The 13,033-nt window shown below is 45.3% G+C and overlaps 6 protein-coding genes across 6 annotated transcripts; all 6 read right to left on the bottom strand.

Annotated features, from left to right (window-relative positions):
• Positions 1 to 452: 452 nt before the first annotated feature.
• On the bottom strand, positions 453 to 1,907 carry SJAG_02851 (ubiquitin-protein ligase E3; the record flags this gene model as incomplete). The annotated part of the gene is made up of 1 exon (XM_002174004.1): positions 453 to 1,907. The coding sequence occupies one exon, from the start codon at positions 1,905 to 1,907 to the stop codon at positions 453 to 455; it is 1,455 nt and encodes a 484-aa protein (XP_002174040.1).
• Positions 1,908 to 2,497: 590 nt separating this feature from the next.
• On the bottom strand, positions 2,498 to 4,589 carry SJAG_02852 (sorting nexin Snx41; the record flags this gene model as incomplete). Its single annotated transcript, XM_002174005.2, has 4 exons — positions 2,498 to 3,802; positions 3,883 to 4,040; positions 4,090 to 4,198; positions 4,275 to 4,589. The coding sequence occupies 4 exons, from the start codon at positions 4,587 to 4,589 to the stop codon at positions 2,498 to 2,500; spliced, it is 1,887 nt and encodes a 628-aa protein (XP_002174041.2).
• Positions 4,590 to 4,702: 113 nt separating this feature from the next.
• Positions 4,703 to 6,754, bottom strand: SJAG_02853 (vacuolar membrane alkaline phosphatase). The gene has a single exon (XM_002174006.2). It carries the CDS (start codon positions 6,705 to 6,707, stop codon positions 5,100 to 5,102), a length of 1,608 nt encoding a protein of 535 aa, XP_002174042.1. The 5' UTR covers positions 6,708 to 6,754; the 3' UTR covers positions 4,703 to 5,099.
• Positions 6,755 to 6,938: 184 nt separating this feature from the next.
• Positions 6,939 to 8,884, bottom strand: SJAG_02854 (serine/threonine protein phosphatase). Its single transcript, XM_002174007.2, has one exon. The coding sequence runs from the start codon at positions 8,487 to 8,489 to the stop codon at positions 7,074 to 7,076; it is 1,416 nt and encodes a 471-aa protein (XP_002174043.1). The 5' UTR covers positions 8,490 to 8,884; the 3' UTR covers positions 6,939 to 7,073.
• An 8-nt stretch (positions 8,885 to 8,892) lies between these two features.
• SJAG_02855 (3 beta-hydroxysteroid dehydrogenase/delta 5-4- isomerase) lies at positions 8,893 to 10,436 on the bottom strand. Its single transcript, XM_002174008.2, has one exon. The coding sequence runs from the start codon at positions 10,353 to 10,355 to the stop codon at positions 9,342 to 9,344; it is 1,014 nt and encodes a 337-aa protein (XP_002174044.1). The 5' UTR covers positions 10,356 to 10,436; the 3' UTR covers positions 8,893 to 9,341.
• Positions 10,370 to 12,998, bottom strand: SJAG_02856 (translation initiation factor IF- 2Mt). The gene has a single exon (XM_002174009.2). It carries the CDS (start codon positions 12,904 to 12,906, stop codon positions 10,717 to 10,719), a length of 2,190 nt encoding a protein of 729 aa, XP_002174045.2. The 5' UTR covers positions 12,907 to 12,998; the 3' UTR covers positions 10,370 to 10,716.
• Positions 12,999 to 13,033: the final 35 nt, after the last annotated feature.

A 13,033-nucleotide genomic window follows, 5' to 3' on the forward strand; every position in this document is an offset into this window, starting at 1 on the left:
AAGCCGAGCAGTAAATAGAATGCTTCGTGGAAGGAGATGACCTAAACATTCATGCTGAGAACATGAAGGGATTTGTTTAGTTGTTATTGTTTAAAAAAGCACAATTGCAGAGGAATCATCTGTTTGAAAAAAAAGCATGGTAAGAAGAAGGACGCGGAAGCGGACAAAAGGAACAGCAAGCGCGTTCCCAACAAAAAGTCCAAATAAAGTATAGTAATGTCTCCAAGTAGATCTGTTTATGTATGTTTTACCATTAGTAACAGTAAATGGACGACCAATATATCACTGCCGGTACCATACAGAAAGGTTCTAAGACACAGTACAGATGTCGATGAAACCTCAAGTAACGATAGATGCAAGGCAGGAAAACTGGAGGTGGGGGACATAAGGGCACAATCACTTTCAAAGGAGAAACCGTATGAAACAGAATATTTGTCCATGCTCAAGGGGTTTTAACTAAGAGTACATGTATTGCTCAATCGATACCACCAAGTGTTTTGCAGCCACTGTAACCATATCAGAATGAGAATTAACCGGTCATCGGGATTGTCAATCTCCAATATTCTTGTCTTCTCAAACTCTGGAATGGGTAATAAACTTGCGACTTTGAACGATAAATCGGAAAGCAATGTCGCGGCTTCATAACGTATATCGAGCAATGGTACTACCCAGTGGACACACGTGTTGCGCGCATTTGTATAAAATATGTCAATCTCTTCCACGAGTTGCTCTGTCGATTTGTTTGCATGTTGTAGCCACTGCTCGGGAAGCGGAAATTGCAATGGCGATGTCCGCGTAGGTGTGTCAAAGCGTTTTTCCACCTTAACCATGGGGTACAGCCCATCGGACTGAAAATCGAGAATTTTAAAACGGCATGTGCCACGAGCTTCCACGAGGCTTCGGCCATCAGGAAGTTGTTCGGCCGTCAAAATTTCCATGACTGTACCGTATTGGGCACAAAAGAGACGCTGACCGCGAGCATTTCGCAGTTCGCGAGGCTGCTCGTTTTGCGCACGGCGTTTGCTCACCTGTAACGGCATTGTTATACAGAATCGCTTTGTTCCCTCCATACAACGTTCCAACATAATTTTATACCGCGGTTCGAAGATATGCAAGAAGGTGGACATGTGCGGATAAGCGACCATGCACACAAATAAGGGCATCCAACTCTCCTGTTCCTTTTCCTCCTCCCAGCACTTGCGCCGTTCGAGCCAGTGTTCAGGATATGTCTCACGGATAAAGGCACACAATGGCCGGTTATGAGCATGCTCAAGCACTGCCGGTGAAGGAAGTACTGCTCGACAAGCAGGACAACGAGCAGATTGAGAAAGTGCCTGCATGAGGCATGGGTCGCAGAAAGAATGCCCACATGGCGTCGTTATAGGCTCATACAACATAGCATAGCATATTTGACAATCTAATTCTGCTGTGATGGCATCCTTAAGCTTTGTTTGTCTTCCTCGACAAAACTCGCTCGCTTGTTTAATTGGACTTAATGAATTACTGAATCCGTCCAAAAGGTCGTGTTCATAAGACCCTTCATTTTCAGCGTCGGCACCAGTGTCGGCTTCGGTAATTGCAGAGATGCTCGTACCCACGTTTCCAAGCGATGATTGTAAATGTTTTTTCGGAGTAATTCCTTCGCGTATAATGTCGCATATTCTCGTCAGCAAGATGTCGCGAACATTTGTTTCAACGGAGTAATGCGGTTCATTGTGACCAAAAATGCACTGAACATGCGTTTTCGGGTTTCGTACTGTGGGGAAAAGAGCCGAAAAACACGTTCTGCATACGGACCCACCACATGGAAGTGTAACCGGATTTGTCATCAAAGAATTGCACTTTTTACAGACAAAGCATTCCAAGCTCAGACTTGGCAATTGCAGGTTTGGCGTTGCTGTCGCCATGTTGTGCGCCAGGTGCGAATTGCTTCGGTTAAGTATCAGGCAACGAAAAACCAATAATAGGTGAGTCAAAGCGGTTCCAAGAACGCACGGCCGACAATTAGTGAAATCTTCCGCTTGATGGCTGTGTGGTTTAATCGAATTCGATTATTGACTGGTAGCGTGTGACGCAGGCTTGACACATGATTCCGTTCGTGTTCGGTACTGTTCCTAATGTGTCGGTAACCCTCAGGGAAGTACCGTGGAAAATGAAGCGGGCCTGCCGCGGCTTTACAAAAACAATATTGAAGCATAGAGACCAGGTGAAAATGGAAGAAATTCGAATTCTGCCGTCGCTAGACGATGATGAATGGGTGATTGAAGTCGTAGTGGTTGGGGGCAGAGTGTCAAAGATATTCACTATTCGTCAAGCAGTGAAGAGTCCATTCGGTACCGTCTGCAGAATTCAGAAATTAATGACGAAATGCGGTAAGGTTTAGAGATAAATATCGTTTGTACGAAAACGGAAATGCAAGGATTTTAAAAAAAGTGTTTGTGAGAGACGTCTTTACCATCAATGATTGCACATGAGTGAACAGTGCGTTAATGGTTACTCAGTGAATTGTAGCTTCCCGTTCCATTTGTTCACTTAAAGCAGACCAAAACTCTAAATTGCACTTGGCCCAATTCTCATGGGCCGTCGCAAAAGAAGAATACACAGAGCGAAGAGTTTCTGCACGGTTCTCCGCATATCGCTTGTATTCATGGGAGACAGTCTTGTCCGCAAACTCAGCATCTTGCTTTGTAACTTTAACCATACGCTCCAATTGAGCAACACTTTCTTTCGTTCGACCAATCGTGCTGTGCCGAGTGCTTACATTATCAACGTCAACTAGACCGTGAATTGCAAAATTAATTTTGTCAAAGAACTCGGCAATAGTCTGTGCAATTCTGGAGGTTGGAGTCTTCTGCTTTGGTGAGTTTGAAGAGTCGTCAGCAGGTAAAGTAGCGTTCTCATTGGTAACAGTGTTCGCGGCTCCCTCTGCATCGTCCGGAGGAGGTTCATTTGTGTCTTGTTCTTCCTGCTGGTGACTCTGCTCCTCGTAACTGTCGTGTGCTGCAAATCCTTCATCCGAAGCAGGTCCGAACCCACTAGTGTTAAGACCACTGCTCGATAGATATGGATCTTGCAAGTCATTAGCAAAATTACTCTCAAAGTGCTGCATGGGTGAAAGAAAACCAAGCGGGCGCTCGTCAGACGTTCCTCCGGAAGACGATTCTTCTGATTGTGCACGAAGAGACACGGGATCCGTCTCAGTTTCTTGAATAGCCAAGCTAAGCCGATTAGCTTCGGACTCTCGTTGCTCTAACAATTCAAGCAATTCAGTCTTCCGTGAAAGCATATCATTAGCCAGGACACATTGAATGGTTTTGATGCGCTTATACTGGAGCACCAAACGCATCGTGGAAGCAAACTTGGAAAGCTCCATTAGCGGTTCTGAAACACCAACAATGAGCATGTGAATCAAGTCCACAGCGGAAAAGCAACTACGGTCACAGGCTTGGCCCGTGCGTTCCAAACATGCTAGCAGCAAACCTGACTCAGGCAATGAAAGCGCATTTAACTCGGCGCCAAGTTCAGAAAACAGACTGGAAAGGCGAGTGTAAGTAGAAAGCAATTGGTTGTTGCTACGTGAAACGTGATTCGCCAAATGCTGCGACAGTGTCTTCAAGTCCTCTTCTTGTTGAATAAAGTATTGGCTTTCAGCATCGTAAGCATTCTTTGGGAGTAAGTTGACGCTAGGAACTGGTAAGTGAGTATAGATGTCCATTTCCTCTTGTGAAGCTGGATCTCTTGGCGACGCCTTTAGTATATTCTTTGGCAGTAATGAGATTGGGGGATTGGCAAGCACTTCATTCTATAACTTTAGTTAGCATAGAGTTCCTACGCACGAATTATAAGGCTTAATAAACAAATTGTTGTTTTCCTTGCACATACCCAAGACACGTTACGTGATAAAAAGTCCCGGAAGACCTGACTTTGTCCAAGCACAGGGTGCTGATACACATTTAACAGGAAGGTTTGAAGCATACGTTTCCGTTGCTCAAGAATGTGATTGTTTCGCTGAGTCTTTGTGAAACTAAAAACATAATCCACTGCACCGAGTTTCTATTAGCCTGGGCACACAAAAATACTCATCCATACCTATAGAATGTTTCTCTGGTAATGGAGGCACTACACATGTAGGGTATAATCGGCCAAGATTAATGCGTAACGACACAAATTCCGAGTATCTACGCTGAGTTGCGGACGACTACAGCGATTGAGTTAGTATCATATACTCCGTAGACTCATAAAACGCTCAATGAAAGCCACAGCCATGTTCTTACATCCGTCTTGATACTGTAAACAATATGGGAGCCATCTTTTGCCTTCAGTGCTCCCGTAACCTGCACAGGAAGAATCATAAAAGGACGCGGGTTTGGAAGCGGCTTGGAAGACGGATATTCCTCTTCAACATGGTCATTCTTTGATATTTCAAGACCTGATGTCCGTTCTGTATTGTTTATAAAAGCACTAGAAGATGTACTGGCTGGTTTCACATCGTCCCAAGTAGCGTTGAAAGTATCAGCTTCTTCAGGCAATTCGTCATCTTTAATAAATCTAGTACCAGAAAATGGATTGTTATCTTCGAATGAATCCATTTCTCAGCTAAAATTAAGTAGCTGAGGGTAAAATGTGGAAGAATTGATGTTGGTAAATGGTACGTCCCGGCCGCCGACGTACTACTTACGATGAAGTCCCAGCGCGAGGCGTACTAATTGTTGCTCCTAAAAGCTCGGAATACGATGTAATGGACGTGATAGAAATTACTATTATCTAACAAAGGACCATTTTTGGAATTTAAGCTGTTATGCAACTAGGGGGAAATACATTCCTTAGCAAGATAGTAGCATACTATTCAAAGTCGATGAGACGAACCGGGTTTACAAGTAGTATGAACAGGGTTAAATTAAGAGACGAAAGTAAAACGAAAACAGAAGAAAGATTGTGTATAGCAACGACGAACATTTACGCGCAGGTGCTTTAATATGAGCTGTACACTGCAAGTAATACGCCGCTCAGAAAATTAGTTTAGAATTAAATGGTATGGTAGCGCTTCATCCTTACGTCTAAGTATCAACGGCCATTTCCTTCTAATTCAGATTGACCGATTAAAGATCCTGGTGGCAGCCAAGATAGGAATCCGTTTCTTCGAAAGCCCGAAGGTCTTCACTAAGGAGCAATTGGTTTCCAACTACTGTAGCATTCGACAAACGAGCCGTCACTGCATCGAGACTAACACCCAAAGCAGCTTGCAAAAGCGCGCCAACCTCGGTATTCTCGTGGTTACCACGAAGACGCTTGACATGAGGGCCATAACCATAAATATTCACGTCAACAGCGGTGTGTCCATGGGTAGACCAGCCGATTTCAGCACGACGACTAATAACGTTGGAGAGAGCAAGAATAAGCTTGTTCAAATCCTTACCAGCTTCCATAACGGAAAGCACCTCTTCTTCGTTAGGGCTCACAACGCCCAAACCGGGCAAAATGGTCTCACGCACATATTTGGGAAGACGATCGTTGCTAAGCTCAGTGGCATAAAGTGCACGAGCGAGATATTCCACAGAGTGTGTGCCTTCGGCAAGGTATTCAGGAAACCAACGGTACACCGGATAGTCATCTGTCAGCTGGCGACCCACAGTAAGTCCACCCGTCTCATGGTCGGATGTTGAAACGACCACAGTTTGATGTGACTTAGCATAGTCGACAATGTCACCAAACGTGCGGTCATACTCAATTACGTCGTAAACATGGCCAACGGGATCGTTATTGTGGGCGGCCATATCAATGCGACTTCCCTCGACAAGGAGAAAAAAGCCCTTTTCAGAGTCCTTTGTAGCTTCAGTCAAAATGTCCAAGGCCTTGGCTACCATCTCCGAGAGAGCAGGCTGCTGAGTGTTGTCACGATCAACGTTGAAGTTTAAATGATAGTCAGAGAAGATACCGAGAATAGGAAGTTGGTTTGTGCTGACCTCGTCGAATGAAGAGCGGTCAAGGAGAACGGTGAAGTTCTGCTCGTTTGCAGCATAATCAATTAAATCTTTGTCATCAGAACGACAAGAAGAGAGCGATGTGTTTGGCAAGAAAGAGCACAAACCGCCGCCAAAGAACAAATCTACTGAGCGACCCAAAGGTCCCATACCGACCTGATACTCGGCAATCAGATCCTGCATAGAACGGTGCGATGCATGTGCTGAGAATGAAGCCGGAGTAGCATCCGTCAGACGACTTGTAACAACGATTCCGGTCATGTAACCAGCATCCTTTGCTGCCTCCAAAACAGTACCACACGCGTTATGATCGTCTGTTACGGCAATGGCTCCATTGTACGACTTCGTCGCACAGGAAAAGGCCGTGGCTCCAGCAGCACTGTCGGTGATCAAACTGGATGAAGAACGTGTACGCGACGAACCAAGCAAATGCTTGTCCAAGTTCAGCGTGAGTGATTCATCATGTGTGCGGTATTTTTGCAAACCGCGAACAAGCGCCAGCGACGCCGGTCCCATTCCATCGGAAACCATCATAATCACATTTCTTGGCTTCGTATCCGGGGCTGGAGTAGGATTCTGACTTTTTGAATGAGGCAAAAAGAAAAGCAGCGTAGCTGTAATAGCAAGAGCAAGAATAAACACGTTCTTGCGGGTAAAAATGCGTGTCCGCGGGCGCACAGGCTGCGCGTTGCTCGTTGGCAGCAATGGCGATGTCTCCGACGGCATTTAGCTCAGTAGTTGGTTCTGGGTAAGTCTGTTTTCGTGTTCGTCTGACCTACTCATGCGTGCATGACGTAGGGATCGGCGCTTTAAAATTAGTCTGCTGTGGCACTAATTAAGCGAAATTAAAACGCGATACGCGAAAATAAACAAACAGCCTTGTCAACGAGTGAAGACACTGAAGAACGCAAGTGGAGAAAAGCTACGACTTTGTATGTGTTTAGTTTCTGTTATTTTTTCATGTGTCTAAAGTAGAAGAGCACAACTCTTCTAAGTACCAAAATTCATTTTTAGTGATTGTCATAGAACCGAGGCGGATTTTTAACATGGTATGAACGGATCAGTGAGCCCACTTCTGTGTGTAAAGCAACTCTACATAAGGCCAAGCAATCCGCTTGCGTAAGCCATTGGACGAACGTTGGGATGAGGAACGGCGGAAAATTGAGCAAACTTCAACTCGTATGTGGACTGGATATGAATGACAGCACCCATATTGCCCGTGGTATCACAGTAATTGGGAGCACTGAACACTGTAATAAGGCGTCCGTCGTGCTCCACTTCATAACCATCTTGTCGGACTTCATGCGATCGAATAACAGCCTTAAGGTTGTTTAATTCACAGAACTTTTTCGTAATGTCGGGACCAAATTGAAGACCAACACCGCGCTTAGAAGGACCACGACCGGCATTCGGTTGTGGATCTGTCCAAAGCATTTCCATCATAATGCCAGACTGGCCTGGTTGCTTACGCTGTAACCGGTCGAACTTGCGGATATCGTCCAGTGTCACGGTGTCCTTAGAAAACAAACCACCGTGCAAAACCAAGTAATGCTTACCAATAAGCGTGGCCAAGGGAAGGGCAACAAAGGTTTCAGAGAAGATTCTGTAAGTACGCTCGTTGTACTTGGCCTTGCACTCACCTTCAAAACCATACATCTTGTTCATGTCGTTTGTTTCATGATTACCCCGGTTAATGAACATATTATCCGGATATAACAGTTTGTAACTGTACAACAATAGGGCCACCTCTGTCGACCATGAGCCACGGTCGACGAAGTCACCGTTAAACAGGTACTTTTTCTTAGGGCTCGGAGCTCCGTTTGTCTCGAAAATGTTTAACAAATCAAAGAACTGGCCATGAGTATCACCACAAACCACCAACTCCTCATCGTTTTCTACCGCAACCTCTACAAGCGAGGGTTCTTGTTCATAGAAAGCTTTAATTTCACGAAGAATCCAGTACACGTATTTTAAAGGCATCCGCTTTCCATCCTTGAAACGTTGAATAAAATCACGAATAAACTCTTCCGTCATTTTTCCTTCCAAACGAACACCGTCGTAATCGGTAGGCACGTCCATGTCTTCAATGTTAATTCCTTCAAGCGCAGAAGGGGGTTCCTCAGCCTGAATTGCTTCCTCAAAACGGATACGGCGAACAAGTTTTTCACATTCTTGGGATTTTTGCAGAGCTGACTTGTCGTTAGGAGCATACCGAACAGCATTCTTAAAATCCTTCAGAGCTTCTTTTGGCTGATACAAAGCCATATGGGCCACAGCCCGACGATAATAACCCTTGGGATACTTCGGGTTTTTTTCAATGGCCTTAGTAGCGTCCTCTATAGCAAAGCCATAGTCCTCGAGTTTTAAATACGCAAACGATCTATTGGAATAGAAAATAGCATTTTCAGGATCAAGCTCAATAGCCTTAGTGTAGCACTTGATGGCTTCAGCCAACCGGCCTTCACCAAAAAGCTTGTTGCCTTGGTTTTTTAATGAAACAGCGTCCATGAATGAATGTTTTGTGTGTTGCTATTGATGTTGCAATCAACAACGAAACAATAATAAGAAAAGCTTAAAAAAAAAAAAAAAAAAATCACAAAAGCAATTACACTATGTGTATTTAAACATACACAGCGTAAGCAGGAAATCAAAATACCTTTTGGAATCCAAAGATGTTGCCAAATATAATTCAATTCAGAACAAATCAGCAGTTGATTACACCTTTTAAATCTTAGTTACCGTAACAAAAACAGATGCAGGGTTAATGGCCTTGTGCAATGTATTGAAACAACAAACGCAAGATTTTACAAGGTTGGGTGAACGACAAAAGCGGTTGCCGGTACTGCGGTTGGAACATTGGTGTTGCATTTAAGGCAACATTGAACCACGCCAAAAAAACAAAACAGAAAAATACACAAGATGTTGCAGATGAATGATAATTACTATTCAAAAGAAGAGAGTTTTTCGTGTCCGTACATACCCATATGCAGGGGTGTTTCTTAAAGACTATTGACAAAACCGCTCGGGTCCTAAAGATATAATATCGGATTTACCAAACTCAAAAGGTAAATAAGACCATACGAATTTGAACGTCTTGTCATAAACGTATCCGTAATTTCGTAGACGCAGGAGGTCGTCTTGTAATCACAGAATCATGAGACCTGGAGTTTTAGAATTGGACATTGGCATAACAAGCATTACAAAACCCTAGGAGAAGAAGTTAACCAAGGAGTGTGTGCGATGTGTGTGTGTGTGTTGGCGTCTGAATAAGGGAACATAGAGAGAAAGATCAGAATGTGTGTGAGTACTAAACTCTCAAGACAGTTGCTCGTCAGGAACGGAAATGAGGCGAGTCGAAGCTCACTGCTTCGTTTCATCCACCCATTTCAACGTCCGGCGAATACCTTCTTCCAAGTCAACCTTAGGCTCATAACCCAATAAAGTTCTAGCCTTGCTGATGTCGTAGTAACGGTTGGCACAACTGAATTTAACACGGAAACGAGTGAAACCGGGTTCCTTTCCGAGAATGGCACAGGCCCATTCGGCCAGGCCAGCCAACACAAGACCAATAGCACGAGGCATTTTAATGATGTAAGGAGGAACGTGACCAACGTGAGCCCAGAGAGCACGAGGGAAATCCCAGAAGTAAATAACCTGGCCGTTCGTAATAAAGTACACCTGACCATCTACACCCTTAGCGCCGGCAAGCAACTTATCGGCAGCCAACAAGTGAGAGTAAGCAGCGTTTTCAATGTAAGTGAAATCAAAAAGGTTGAGGTTGTCTCCGAGTTGGAACTTTGTTTGATTGTTCTTCAACACGTTCATCATACCAGGAACCATCTGACGATCTCCAGGACCAAACAAACCAGCGACACGAAGACCAACAGTCTTCATTTCAGGACAGTTGGCCTCAATGACAGCCTTCTCGGCCATGGCCTTCGACTCGTTATAGGCATCCATGGGTTTCTCAGGCAAAGGGCATTCCTCATTCACATTAATCAAGTCATGACCGTCAAAAACGACACCAGCGCTACTGGTGTAGACGAAAGCAGCGACACCATTTTCACGAGCAACACGCAACAGGTTCTCGGTACCATCAACGTTAACATGGAAGTAAATGTCTCGTCCCAAATTATGAACGGGTGACACAGTGTGAATGACCACCTGAGGCTTGAACGTCTTAAGAGCCTTCTCTACGTCCTCCTTGTTCGTGATATCACCAGTGAACATTTCGAACTTTCCTTCAAGCTCCTTTTGCAGTTCTTCGTTTGCACGCACATCGAATGCAGCAATACGCAGGCCCTTGCGCTGACTCAACTGACGAAGAATATGACCTCCCAAAAAGCCGCTTCCAAAGACAATAACAGACTCCATTTTAATACTTATCAGCAACGGTACAATAAATTGCGCGTACTGGCTTGGGGTTAGCTTTGCATGTCGGTGGGGTAAGTCCAGCGGACGGCTGCCTCACCCTTCCTCTGTGATGATGCAGCAGGCGACCGCGGGGAGAAGTGGGGAATCGTGGGGGTAAGCGAGAATTTGGAGAGAATGAGAATAAGCAGAAATGGCAGGAGGAGTAGGAACGGTACGAGAGAAAGCCGGTGTCGATTGCAATTGCTATGCCGTTAGAAGGATGTTAATGGGAATTTTGGTAACTGGTAGCCAAAGACGAATGCAAATATTTCAAGCGATGACACAATGGTAAATCACAAACAGGACTTCTGCTGCTGATGGCCTAAAAAGCAGGCGCAACTTGTTCATTGTAAAACGATTGAACGATGTCACCGGGCTGAAAAGCGGGGAGATCATCGGCGAATTCTTTGGGTATATGGGGAAGTATACCAAATTCTTTTCCCTTAGCAACAGAATGAACCTCATCGCGAAGATGACGCATGGATTCAATTGTTCCAGTCCAGATGTTTCTACCGTTTCGCATGACACGAATTGCATGTGCATCACAAAATTTACCGTTTGTTACACGACAGCCGAGCACAACCGAAGTAGAACGCTTGTCGTTGTGAGGGAATAAGGCCAAAACAAGTGCCTCCGCATCAATTCTGGTGACGGTTATAGGCGGAAGCGTCTCACGGAAAGAATCCTTAACTTTCTCGTACAATTCATAAATTACATTGCTCTGAATGACCTGAATCTCCTTGCGTCGGGCACTTGCTAGGATACCATTGGAAACGTCCATACCAAAAACGGCAATGCTTGCTTTGGCAACGTGCGCATTGTTGATGTCCGTTTCGGTTAATGGACCTAAGGCAGTATAAACAGGTTGCAGCTTCGTGCTACCATACTGTATACCATTTAAGTAAGCTTCAGCAGCCTCAAGAGCACCGCTCTCAGCAGCCTTTATGATAATACTGTAGGTGCTAGGTGCAGAAGAGGAGTGGGAAGAATTAGATACATCCGTGGACGAGCTCTGTTTTTGTTCGTCCCGAACAAGTTCTTTGTCCCAGTAGGACAGCAACATGCCCCGACGATCAAGCCGACTTTTCTTGGCACGCAGCTTGGCTGCAGAGATTTGCTGTTCGTTTTGTTTGTGTGCAAGATCGGTTTGTGACAGTAGATGCTTCTCTCGCTGTGCAGCCTCGATGAAGGCTTTTGCTTCGGATTCTTTGCTGACACTAAAAACCCGAACGCCGGCAGGAGGAATACTTTTAAAACTAGACACTTGAACGGCTTCCCCAGGAAATGCCTGCTTGCAGCGAACGTTTCCGTTTTTTAAAAGTAAACGAACCTTAGCATAGCTCTCTTTGCACACAAGGAAAGACCCGAGCCGCACAGTTCCTTGTTTAATAAGTACAGAGGCTTGAATACCCTGACCTTTACTTACGGAAGACTCAATGATCCAGCCCTCCACGGCGGCTTTTTTGGACGCACGAATGTCGAGTACTTCTGCAAGAGCCAGGATGCAGGACTCCAGCTCCTCAAGGCCTTGCCCCGTGACACCCGAGACACAGCAGACTTGTGTGTCCCCGCCAAATTCTTCTGTTTGCACGCCATGTTCGAGCAGTTGCTTCTGGACTTTGTCTGCAGAGAACCCCGGACGATCACACTTTGTCAATGCTACGACCATAGGCACGCCTGCCGCTTGAATGTGTTTTAAAGCCTCGACAGTTTGTGGTTGTACTCCGTCATCTCCGGCAATGACAAGAACTACGATGTCTGTCACAGAAGCGCCTCGTTTGCGCATTTCTTCGAAAGCGGCATGTCCCGGTGTGTCAATGAATGTGATTTGCTGGGCACCCTTACTGAAGGGGACAGAAAATGCACCGATGCGCTGTGTAATCCCACCGTGTTCTGTTGCAACGATGGAGGACTTCCGTAGAGCATCAAGCAGTGTTGTCTTTCCATGGTCGACATGACCCATAATGGTGACAATCGGTGGACGTAAGGGAAGAGAGTCGGAATTCAGTCTGCTCTCTCCCTTCTCTGCTAGTTTTAAGAGCTTTGACGATGCAAAAGACGCTTGGCGAGCATCGAATCCCAATTCAACGGCAACCATACTTGAATCTTCGAAGGGCAGCAGGTACTCGGATGTTACATTTTTATCCACAACCTTTCGCAGCAAACGAACAAGTCTAGAAGTGTTTATACGCATCATGGATGCAAGCTGCGAGACACGAACAACTGGAGGAAGCTCAAGAACCGGCACGACTCGTTTATGAGATGATGCGAACGAACGAACGGGCACGAACGAAGTCTCGGCCATCAGAATCCCGTGCGTCTGTCTCTTACACTTATTTTCCGGACATGAAAACGGCCTGTCACATTTGTTTTCCTTCCTATACTGCCCATGGGCCGATAAAAACCTCTTTGGTGCAAGATTTTGCAATTCCAAGCCCAATCGCCACCGAGCCCCAATATTCACAGTTCTATGTACATGAAACAGAATGTCTGTAACAAGTTTACCATTCATAACACATTTTTCGTCCCTACACAGCAAAAATCAACATTCACTAGCACGAAGAAGGGTATGCTGGTGGCAGCTGGGCCATTGTGGGGTACACGTGGGGGCACGTGTGCCCCACGTGCTTTATCCCACA

The sequence above is a fragment of the Schizosaccharomyces japonicus genome (assembly GCF_000149845.2).
Source record: "Schizosaccharomyces japonicus yFS275 unplaced genomic scaffold supercont5.1, whole genome shotgun sequence".
In the NCBI taxonomy this organism is placed as follows: Eukaryota; Fungi; Ascomycota; class Schizosaccharomycetes; order Schizosaccharomycetales; family Schizosaccharomycetaceae; genus Schizosaccharomyces; species Schizosaccharomyces japonicus.